Source organism: Narcine bancroftii, chromosome 14 (genome assembly GCF_036971445.1).
Source record: "Narcine bancroftii isolate sNarBan1 chromosome 14, sNarBan1.hap1, whole genome shotgun sequence".
In the NCBI taxonomy this organism is placed as follows: Eukaryota; Metazoa; Chordata; class Chondrichthyes; order Torpediniformes; family Narcinidae; genus Narcine; species Narcine bancroftii.
This window is the reverse complement of record NC_091482.1, coordinates 47,577,626-47,589,947: the sequence shown is the minus strand read 5'-3', so window position 1 is coordinate 47,589,947 and position 12,322 is coordinate 47,577,626. Positions and strand designations below refer to the sequence as shown.

The 12,322-nt window shown below is 39.4% G+C and overlaps 1 protein-coding gene across 10 annotated transcripts in view; it reads left to right on the top strand.

The window, feature by feature from the left end:
- The window catches only part of arnt2 (aryl-hydrocarbon receptor nuclear translocator 2), a 347,931-nt gene that overhangs the window by 239,038 nt on the left and 96,571 nt on the right, over window positions 1-12,322 (top strand). For all 10 annotated transcript variants that reach the window (XR_011348485.1, XM_069910315.1, XM_069910319.1 and 7 more), the window contains one exon: window positions 9,602-9,701. Coding sequence is in view for 9 of the 10 variants with exons in the window: in XM_069910315.1 (XP_069766416.1) it covers window positions 9,602-9,701 (100 nt within the window). In the remaining variant the exon portion in view is untranslated. The remainder of the gene's footprint in view (window positions 1-9,601; window positions 9,702-12,322) is intronic.

Below are 12,322 nucleotides of genomic sequence, written 5' to 3'. Positions count from 1 at the left end.
GAATTGGAGAGGGTGAGCAAATTTAAGTTCCTGGGATTCGTTATCTCGGAGGGTCTTTCCTGGAACCATCATACTAATGTCATTGTGAAGAAAGCACGGTAGTGCCTCCATTTCCTCAGGAGTTTGCGGAGCTTCAGTATGTCATAAAGATCCTTGGCAAGTTTCTACAGGGGTGCGGTGGAAAGTGTGCTGACCAGCTGCATCACGGTCTGGTATGGGAGCACCAATATCTCTGAGCAAAAGCCCTGCAAAAGGAAATGGACACAGCCCAGTGTTATGAGCCCAGAGGACTCTAAAACCCAGCAAAAATAGAAATTCACCAAGACAAATGGTTAAACAAATGTTGCTTTTAATGATCTTTAAACATGAAAACAAGATCAAAATTTAACTTATTACTATTAACTTAACCTAACCCCCCCTTCTAATTCTAAGTGAACATGTATGTAATGTGTGTATAAGTTCAGAAAAGTTATTTGATTCATAGTCCAATCTCACTTCTCATTCCTCCAGTTCACTGTTTGCAGGGAATTCTTATACTGTGCACAGAATTTAACATTTATAAAGTTCATCAGGCTTTGGTGCTTGAAAGGTAAATGGTTACCACTCAGGAAGGTTCTTGTCTGTTTTCAGAGAGGGATGTGTTACTCGTTGGACACCCACAACTGATTCCTTCAGATCAGCCACTTCAGTGTGTTGCTGAAGAAACTTGACCCATCAGGGTTTTCGAGATGATAACCTCTTTCTTTCAGGTCATCACAGAGTTCCTTTTCTGTTTCCCTTATTTCAAGTGAAACTTTATACAGTCAGCCATCTCCTTTTGTATGGGTCACAAGGGCTTTGAACAGGCTGAACTAAGAACTCACAATCTGTCTTCAAAATGGGTTTTTCCACAAGCTTGCCGGCTTATCCTGTTCCAGTCCCAGCTGGTGCTGCTGAACTGTAGAACTAAATTATCTCTCTCTCTCTCTCTCTCTCTCTCTCTCTCTCTCTCTCTCCCCCCTCTCTCTTTCTCTCTCTCTCTCTCTCTCTCTCTCTCTCTCATTCTCTCTCAGGGAAAACCAGATGATCATCTTAGAACAGCCAACTGCACTCAGACACACTGCGGCTCTGGACCTAATCTTTGGAGTCCGTTCATCTGTTGCTTTCCAAAGCAATAATCTATTACTCCACAGAATGTTCATTTAACACCTATTTGTGAAGTCCTTATAGACATTCTTCAAAGTTTTTGCAAAAGTACTCGGAGCCTGAATTGTCTGGCTTGAGCAGAGCTCTGGAATTTTAAATGAGATCTGTTTTGAACCTTTTTCTTTACACTCTCATCCCACTAAGTATTCCCTATGCTATCGGTGCTCTGTGATTAGTAAAGGATTGCTTAAGGTGGGATGTGAGTGGGAAGGGAAGGTTGACAATCACTGCTCGAGACCCAATTGTTACTTAAATATTTTGCTTGAGAAAAACTGTCATTGGCCCGTTCCCTTTGGAGTTATAAAACCGTGCACATAACGAGTCAATTAGATACGATTAGAACAGTGGTTTTCAAACTTTTTTTCCACCCACATACCACCTTAAGCAATCCCTTACTAATCACAGAGCACCTATGGCATCGGGATTACTTAAAGTGGTATGTGAGTGGAAAGAAAACGTTTTAAAACAACTGCCTTACACCATCCACTGTCCATATATGATACCAACATGGGAAGACAAACTAATGCCAGGTTGACAACGCACTTTCTACTCTTTAATTGCCTCCACTGTGCCTCTTCCCTTTATTAATATGGAAGTAAAATTCTGACTACATATATTTTATGCATATACCTACATTCTTAAATTCTCATTTGGCTTCTGTACATCTTCTTCAATGTGCCTTGCCTTTACACATGGAACCAGTCTTGCATTTATAAAGCACACATTCATAGTCACGCCACACACAACACGCCACAGAAATCTGAGTGTGTTCATACCAGTGCAGAATTGCATAATTAATATTCTGCTGTTTACCCTTGAAGGTCTAGATATTAAAAACTAACAAACTATCACTTTTACTTGGAGTTAACTAGCTTACATTTTTGACTGATATGCATCTTTGTACATCTATTAATGCTTGAACACCAAATTTTCAGAAAAAAAATAATTTTCTTCATTATTTCATCGTGATTTCGACACACTGAGTGTCATTCATTAGGGATTGTAACAGAATTTGGTTTCCTCTTAGCTCGGAAAAAATTGGCAGTAAAGCTCAAAGTAGAAGAGCCCACATACTGAAATGATCAGACCTAACGTGCCCTGAATACTTTAAAACAATATTTTTTTTTTTAAATTAAATTTAAATTTAGACATACGGCACGGTAACAGGCCATTCCAGTCCATAAGTCCATGCTGCCCAATTTACATCAAATTAGCCTACACCCTCGTTTTGAACATTGAGAAGAAAGCACAGAAATCCCATGCAGACACGAGGAGAGCGTACAAGCTCCTGACAGCATGGGATTTGAACCCCAGTCCGATTCCAATTGCTGGTGCTATAAAGGCATTGCGTTAACTGCTATGGCAACTGTGCTGTTATGGGTGGTCCATGGCCATGACAAATATTACTGATATAATAAATAAGTAACTTGTAAAGTTGTAAATTTGACAAAAGAAAATTGAAAATTCTCAAAACGTTTTGCCACCAAAACAAAACAAAAAATCCCTTTGGTGATCTGGGAAGGGGGTTTGAGCCCCCATTCCATCATCCCCACCCCAACTGCTGGTTCATGCATGTATTATAGATGGTAACTTAAATGAATGTGGTCAGTGAATGAAAAAAGGTTGAGGGTCCACCTTATAGATGACACTTTCCAAGTTCTAATATTTCTCAATTTCAAAATGTGTCTTCTTTTAATAAACGTGAGTGACGATATTCTGAATTACTATCTTATTAATCCAATAAACCAAACTTTGTAGTTGCAGCTTTAAGTATCCTTAATTCGTTGATAAAACAGATAAACATTTTGCATAACTTTGCATTGAGATTTTCATAATGATGAATAAGCAAAGCATAGACTGTATAATGATACAACGATATTCAACTTTAAGCAGATATCAGGAGAAATAGACAAAATAAGATGAATTCAAAGAAGAGTATCTTGAGCTTGCGTATCTTTGATGGTTCATTGAAGAATGAAAATCAAGCTCTCTCCCTGCCCGGATATTTTGACATATTATGTCATAGTCACTATGGTAACACTACAAGCAATAATTTTTCTGAAAGGGACAGGCACGAAAATAACAAAAATCAAAAACACAAGGTTTTTAACCTTTAAACAGCTGTCGTATGCCAAGCCCGTGCAAAGCTTCAGCAGGTAGAGTGCTGTCGGTTATAGATAGTCAAATGACACAGAAATAGACTGCCCAGTTCACATCAATTCACCCCGAGTCTGCAGAAATCTCATTTTAATTTCCCCATATTGCTGACAACACATTCCAGATATCAATCATTGTCTCTGACTGACTCAGATTCCCTTTAAAACTCCTTTCACTCATCTTAAACCTAAGCTCTTCTGATTTTGATCCCTCCACCATAGGGAAAATATTCTGACCTCCTACCTTATCTAGGCCTCTTAGAATTTTGATTTCTTCTATCACATTACACCTCAGCCTCCTTTGCTTCAGAGAAGACCATTTATCATCCATACCCAAAGTTTTTCAATCCAGCTAGAGAATCTCCACTGCAGTCTCTCCAGCACAACCACACAACTGCTGTGGCCCCCATCCCATCATCCCCACCCCAACTGCTGGTTCATACATGTGTTATAGATGGTAACTTAAAGGAATCGTTAAGGTGGTCACTGGATGATGAAAGGTCCACCTTATAGCTAACACTTTCCATGTACTAATATTTCCCAATTTCAAAATGTGTCATCTTCAAAGAAACATGGGTGATGATATTCCAAATTAATATCTTATTAATCCAATAAACTAAACTGTGTAGTTGCACTTTTAAGTATCTTTAATTCATTGATAAAACAGATAAACATTTTGCATAACTTTGCATTGAGCTTTTCATAATGATGAATAAGCAAAGCATAGACTGAAAAATGATACAACGATATTCAACTTATGTATTATAAAGCCATATCATTTTATCCTTCCTCATATTTTGTCCTGAAATGAAGTCAAGCGTTCAATATCCCTTCTTCTCCAGTATATTTATTTGTTCTTTAAACATTTACTATACTTTATCAAGATCCTTCCCTCTGGAGATGCGATCTTCAACTCCATGGAAAATTCAGACTGCAGCATCAGTCGAGGTACATAGCCTTCCCCCTCCATCAATTGGAAGGAACTGAGGAACTCCCTCCTCAAATTCAACTGCACACAGTGAATCAACTTCATCTTCTGCCGAGCAACACAATCTGGCAGTGTGGATGGGATTGTGGCGAGACTAAAATGGGTTCCCATAGGATATGTGTGGATGAGAGCTTCACGATTGGCTTGGTGGGCTGAAGAATATCTTCTGCACTCGATGACTGAGTAATAAAAGCAACAGCTTCCTTAGGAAAACCACAAACAAATTGTACCTCATTCTTTTGTCGAAATCAGAATTTATTGTCATGAGCATGTCACGAAATTCGTTGTTATTGCAGCAACATCTCGGGTGCAAAAATTGCTATAAATTGTGTCTTAAAAAAATAAATGAATTAGTGCAAAAGTAGAGAAAAAGTGAGATGGTTCATTGTCCATTCAGAAATCTGATGACGGAGAAGAAGAAGCTGTTTTTGTGCCACTGGGTGTTCGTCTTAAGGCTCCTGTACCTTTTTCCCAATGGTAGCAGAGTGAAGAGGGCACGGCAAGGGTGGTGGGGGTCCTTGATAATAGAGGCTGCTTTCTTAAGACATAGCCTCTTGTAGATGTCCTCGAAGGAGTGAAGTCTAGTGCCCATGATGGCACTGTCTGTCCTGTGCATTGGCACCTCCATACCAGACAATGATGCAGTCAGTATGCTCTCTGCGTTACACCTGTAGAAATTTGCAAGACTCTTTGATGACATACCAGATCTTCTCAAACTCCTAATGAAACATATCCCTGGTCCTTAATTGGTGCTGGGTCTAAATCCAGGAGTAACTTCACCAGATCTTAAGGAAAAGTGGAAAGGAGAAGAGTGTGGGAATATTTACTTTTACAGAGAGTGGTAGATGCCAGTGGAAGAAGCTGCAAAGGGCACTGGTAGAACCAGACACGAGAGTGACATTTAAGAGACACGCAGGCTGCAAATCATGTGTATCTACTCACAAACTGAGATAAACAACTTCATGTGGTATATTTCAGTTTAGTTTCATGCGTAATTGCTTTATTACTTCTGCTTGAATTTATTCTTCAGTAGATGTTAAAAAGAAATTATGATTAAGTGCACATATATAATCTAAATATCATCCTGAGAAATATAGCTTATTTATTTTAAACTATTATCCATTACGGCCTGGAAGAGTTTAGAAAACAATTTAATAGCATATACAAGTTTGTTTTTAGTCTCTTATGTTTATCAAAGGTTAAATATTGTTGGCTCTCCTGATGGCATGTAATTATTCACACAAAAAAAAATCCAACAATGTGGAAACTTTGGGGCCAGTCAGTTCGGTGTAAACATTTTGGGTATTTTCCATCATCTTCTGCTTGATTGATTGTGACCACTTTTTAGGATCACCACTTTTTGACCCAATCACTGTGAACACTACCAAAATTCCAACATTTCTTTCCCTTCTGATTTATCCAAACTCCTGTCTGACCAAGCCTTCTGTGCATCAGGAACCAATCATTCTTGTAATGAACAGATTGGGTTTAATGTGGAGGTGCACCTCATGGCTTCCAGCAGTACATTAGGTGGGTTTCCACATATCTTCCTACACACTTAATGAGTATTCACAACCTCCAAACTGAATGTTTTACCAAATCACCTTCAGTTTCTGTGACAAATGCTTCACCATGAAGCTCGTTACGTTTTGTAATATCATGTCCTGACCATTATATTTCATCAATGACAATCTGCTCGGTCCTGATCAATCTTTGCAACATCCTGATCAATCTTTGCAACATCCTGATCAATCTTTGCAACAGCACTGTCTCTACCTGCTCTTTTCTTCAGTTCAATCTTCACTCAGTGATCTCATCTTCATTTTGGGTTGTTACCACAAGATGCTGCCCAATAACCCTGACGTTGCCATCCATAACAGATACCAGTTGTGACTTTGTATCCATTGTGTCTCCCACAAGTGGATTGTCTTGAGCATATTCTCTGCTCCATCTCTCGTTAGGTTCCGCAATGTGCTCTGCAGTAACGTGACTGTGAGCTGCATGAACCAAAGCTCTTTTTTGCTTTGAATATTTGCCATCTCCTGAGAAGTAGTGATTTCAAAAGTGCAGTCAAGCCTATTCAGTAACTTGCAAAAGATCCTTTGATTAATCGCTCCACAAAACAGCCTCTCTTAGATCTTTCCTTAGGGGCTCATGGCAGATGAGCGCTTCAATGCCATGATACAATCAGTGATTGGCTCATCATACTTATAATTTTGCGTTCCACACTTGTAGATTCCAGTTGTCTTTGAAGGTTGAATCCTTTATTTCCTTTATTATCTTAGCCTAAGGCAGCTGTTACTTTCTCTGATGTGAGTAAATTGGTCAGACTGGTCTCTGGTCCGAGTTCATTTAAAAGGATAACTTTTTTTCACTCAAATATTTCAGTAGTTCTTCCACTTTCATTTGATGATGATGAATTTATTGTCATATTCCTAAATACAATGTACAGTTGTACTGTAATTCTTACGTCCAGCAGCCAATCAAGCGCACAAGATACACCAACTACCGTCGTATATAAAAAAAATGCCACAGTATGCCAAGACAAAAAGATGTATTCATACATCCATATGAAAGTATAGTTAAATACTCACAGGTGCAGTTAGTGGAAGAAAAAAAGTGATATTTCAGTAGATCTCAGTGTAGTTCATTAGGGTTGAGGGTCAGGGGAGTATAGGGAGGTTTAAGAGCCTGTTACTACGGATGCTAGACTTCAGGCTTCTGTACCTACTGCCAGAAGTTAGCAGTGAGACAACATTGAGACGAGTGTGACGGGGATCCTTTAGGACAGTGGTTCTCAACCTTTTTCTTTCCACTCACATCCCACTTTAAGTCTTCCCTATGCCATAGGTGCTCTGTGATTAGTAAGGGATTGCTTAAGGTGGGATGTGGGTGGAAAGAAAAAGTTTGAAAACCCCTTGTTTTAATTGTTCCTCATTGACTCGTTATGTGCAGGGTTTCAAAACTCCAAAGGAAATGGGCCAATGACAGTTTTTCTCAAGCATAATATTTCAGTAACAATTGGGTCTAGATTCTCAACTTTCCCTTCCCACTCACACACCACCTTAAGCTGTATGATGTGTGCCTTTTTGCAAGAACTTATCACGTAGATGGTTTCAGTGGAGGGGAGGTTGGTGCTTGTGGTCAACTTGACTCTCAGCTTTCTGTGTTCTTGGGCACACAAGTTTCCAAACCAGACTCTGATGTAACCAGTCAGTATACTTTCCACAGTACACCTGAAGAAGTTTGATGGAGAATTCAGCGACATGCCAAATCACCTCAGACTTCTTAGAAAGTGGAGGCGTTGCTGGAATTTGGTTTAAAAAAAACACTTCATATGCTCAGTATCCTGTCTCCACAGGAGATCAATTCCTAGCCAAAAGTTCCCAGTTCCAAATATATATTAAGATGTGGTTGTCAACCAATCTCATTAGCACTAAAGCAGCAATGCCTCGTGCAAGCATTTACAGATGTCCAGTCATTTCAGGGCTGCTTGACCCACTGAACTGCCCACACTGTCTTTTCGAGCAAGATTCCCGCATTCCAGAAACTACTGTAAATCTCACCAACTGTTGTCCTGTTGTGATCTGAGTTTACCTTATGTGCCAGGACATACTCCTGTGGGCCTGGCTGTTTCCAGCATCCTTGCCATCAGATCACACGACTCCCTTTTGCTACTGTACAGGGATCACTGAAGCTTCAAAGCCACGGTAGCTTCACTAAAATTGGTGCTGAGATTCTGCCTAATAAGATGACAAAAATATCCGGCACAGTTAACTTAGCAGTTCACCCAGTGACCTGGGTTTGAATCTGGTGTTACCCGTTTGTTAGTTCTCCCTGAGTCTCCGTGGGTTTCCTCCAAGTGCTCCTCCCACCCTTTAAAAAATATACTAGGGTGTAGGTTATTTGGGGTCTTTGAGTGGCATGGACTCATGGGCTGTTACTGTGCTGTGTGTCTAAATTTAAAAATATATTTAAAAAATTCTACATTTTAAATTTATTTTTAAAAATCCTTCTGTCCCACAACATTCCAGATAGTCTCATCATGAATATGTAACCTGTTTTCTTATGGGATAAATGTATTCCAGCAGTCTCAATGCATGGCAAAAGTTAACAATAGTTTATTTAATGTCTAAACCTTTGGCACATTCCTCCTTTGACCTCCTGTTGCAGATTAGCAATAAGAGCAAAGGATGGCCAAACGCAGAAGTGCTCGATAACCTGGAGAACTTTGGTGGGCCAAGAGCATGGCCAGACATCTCCTTTGGTCTCTACCTCTTTAATTACCCTTTCCTTTGCTGCTTCTGAAAGCTAAAGTTCTTGTTTCCGTGGCTGACCTGAAGTTGTAATGATCAATGCTCCCACCATGGCTTCTAGCAGTAGTGAAGGTAGTGATTACAGGGCCTCTTTTGGGCATACAGGGCTCTCCATAATGTTTGAGAGGAAGAAACTTTTTTTTTCTTTATTTGCCCCTGCGCTCCACAGTTTTAAACAAACAATTCGTGTGATTAAATTCAGCAGGTAGACAGGATTCCAGATTACTCTCCTATTGCCCTGGGCTGAGTAACACAGCACCATTGTAATGCACTAATCGGCGGACAAGGAGTATGTCCCCATTTCAAGTTGCAGTCCTGCTTTCGCCATATCAGCCGTGCTTTCGGGCCTTGGCTCCTTTTGTTCAAGCTGATGTCTGATCTGAAAATATAGCGGCTCTTCTTATCAACATCAGTCTGTTTTCCTTTGTTTTCCCCACACTGCATAAGCTTTGTAGAAGGTAACTAAGAAAAACTGCAGATGCTGGGGGTCTCATGCAGTGCACAAACATCCAGGAGAAACACAGGTTTTTGAAGGGGTAGGGTAGAAGAGAAAAAGCTGAGTAGCAATGGGGGAGAGGGCAGAATGTTTTTTTTTTGGGGGGGAGAGTAAATGAAGGGCTCAAACCTGAAACATTGACTGTCTTTTACTTGCTATTGATGCTGCGTGACCTACTGGGCTTCTCCAGCACATTTGTGTACTGAGCTTTGCAGAAACTTGTGGTGGAAAAAAGATTTTTGAGAACTGCCATGCGACAGTAAAATATCTCTAAAATCACACTAAGTGTGTGTTACGTTAATTATCTGGCAGCCATTTGCAGACTATGAAAATATGGCAAGAGAGTGAGACTAACTGCATTATCCTTGCACAGAACTGTGTGGAATTGATGAGCTGAATGGCATCTTTCCATGCTGTAACCTCCCTGTGATACCACGTTTGTCATGATGTTTTAACACAGGTGAAAAGAAGGCAATGTCGTCGCCATCAGCTGCAGGAAGCCAACAGATCTACTCACAAGGAAGCTCATTCCAGCCTGGGCGCGCAGGTCAAACGTTCAGGTAAAGTGTTTCTAATGTGTCATTGTTTACAGTAGCTTAATTGGAGCATGGTGACTTCCGCTATTAAAATAGTTCTTCCATCCTTCTTCATCCTTTATCTGTTAAACTCCTCTCCTGAGTCTCTCTCTTTCCCCGTCCCTCTGTCTCCTTTCCTCCAACTGCCCGCCTACTTCCCTTCCCCCTCCTATCCGATCGCTAACCTCTCCCCATCACTTCCCAGCGTTTTTAAAAATCTTCTATGACTTTTCACCTGCTGGCTGGTGTTCCTCCCCTTGCCCCTTCCTCCTCTCTCCCCCACTCCCCACTCCCCGCCTTGTTATTCAGGGGCCTGCCTATTTTCCCACATATCTTGATGAAGGGCCCAGGCCCCAAACCTTGATTACCATTTACTTCCTATGGATGCTGCGTGACTTGCTAAGATTCTCCAGCACATTTGTGTATTGCACTCGGCCTCAGCATGTGCCAACCTTGTTATTTCACTCTGTGCATGTGGCATGATGTTGTTCAAAAAAACGTAGCAATATTTCCAGATGCATATCTTCTATGTAGAGTCTCAATAGCCTGTTGTCTTGATTTTTTTTCGGTGTCCTATGACATATTGGTACATTGTATATTTTGTTCCCTCTGATTTGAAAATACCTTGTAAAATTCAGGAAAACACTGTCGAGGTTTGCTTGAACCTGGAGTGCCACAAACATTCTCTGAATGGACTTTGGATGGCCAGACATCTGTAAGGTTTGATACATCATATGCAATCGATGTTGATGTTGGGCCTAATCTGTCAGCTGCACCTCATGGGAAGGCAGAATGCTTGCCCTTTGGAAAGATGAGAGTTTGTTGTTGTATGCAGAAGTACAATCTACAAATGCACTGAAATTCTTATTTTCTGCAGCGACCAGGCACATAGAATATGGTAACAAACATTATAATTGAATGACCACAAAAGGTAAGTGTTCGCAAACATGTTCAAGTTTATTGTCACATTATACCTGATGCAATGAGAAGAATGCTTCCACAAGTAGTCTGGCAAGTCTAGCATTCATACAGTTATGCAAAATAAGATGGCAAGAGCAGAGTTATAGAGAACAAGAATTACAATGAGCAAGATAAAGGCAGTATGAGAGCACTGATTTGGGGTTCATTCAAGAGCCTGAAGGCTGCAAGGGAGAAGCTATTTTTAAGCCTGTTGGTGCACGATTTCACACTCTTGAACCTTCTGCATATTGGCTACTTTATCGAGACAGCAGGAGATGCAGATGGAGGCGGTGGAGGAGAGAGAGGTTTGTGTAATATTCTGAGCTTCATTCACCACCTCCTTCAGATTCTGCTCTTGTTGAGCACCACATTGTGATGCATCCAGGTTGGATGACTTGGATGGTGCATCTATAGAAGTGGATGAGTGACATGGGGGCCATGCCAAATTTCTTTTCTTTTAAACTTTATTTATTTAAAAATTTGTTAATAGAAAACAGTATACAATCCAATATAAGTCATTTTATATAATCGTATATAAAAAAGAAAATTAAAAATATAAACACAGAAAGAAGAACAAAAATAAAAGAAATACCCCTCCCACCCCATCAGCCAGCTCTCTTAAGGAGAGCTAAGAAAATATACAATACATCAAAGTACACCTAAATGCATATATTCCAAATACGGTAACCACTTATGATGAAAAAAGAATAATTATCATGCAAATTATATGTAATTTTTTCCATAATAATACAAGCTTTCAATTTGTTATGCCATCGCGTTATATTAATCACTGTTATCTTTCCATGTACTTGCTACACATTTTCGAGCTACAAACAGTACTAATCGTACAAATGCAATTTGAAATTTATCCAGCCCTAATCCCTTTAAAGGAACCATGTAACCCATTAAATAAATAGATGGATCTAATGGTAACAATGTTATGTAATTTTTTTTCAAAATTAACCTAATTTCTTCCCAAAATGGTTGTACATAAACTCAAGACCAAACAGCATGTAAACCCTAACCCTAAAACAAGAATCTGAGTTACTAAAACCATACTTTTTCAATTTCTCTGGAGTTAAATATATCTGAAGTAAAAAAATTATAATTAACCATTCTATACTGTACATTCATCAATTTAGTTATTCTGTCGTAACACATATCTGCCCAATAATCTTCAGGAAGAACAAAAGCTAAATCATTTTCCCATTTAAGCTTAGGCTTCTCCCATTCTGGTTTATCCATATTGTCTTGTAATACTTGATACATAACAGAAATATAACCCTTTTTTGGTATAGAAGAAATCAAAGATTCAAATTCCATCAATACAGGTAAAATCATCTCTCTACCATACATGTCTTTCACCAAATCTCGAAGTTGATAATAAACAAACAAAGAATTTTCAGCAATATCAAAACGTTCCCTCATTTGATTAAAGGAAAGAAACTATCCTTCTACAAAACAATCCTGCAATGTCTTTATACCCTTAAAATCCAAACTCTTTAAGTAATTATTAGATATTGAAAAAGGAATAAGCTGATTATAGTGGGGTTAAAATTGACAATTTACCTTCAGATCCTAAAATCTTATTTCTTTTAGTCCACTCCTTTAATAGATGCTTCAATATCGGCATATTATATTCCTGC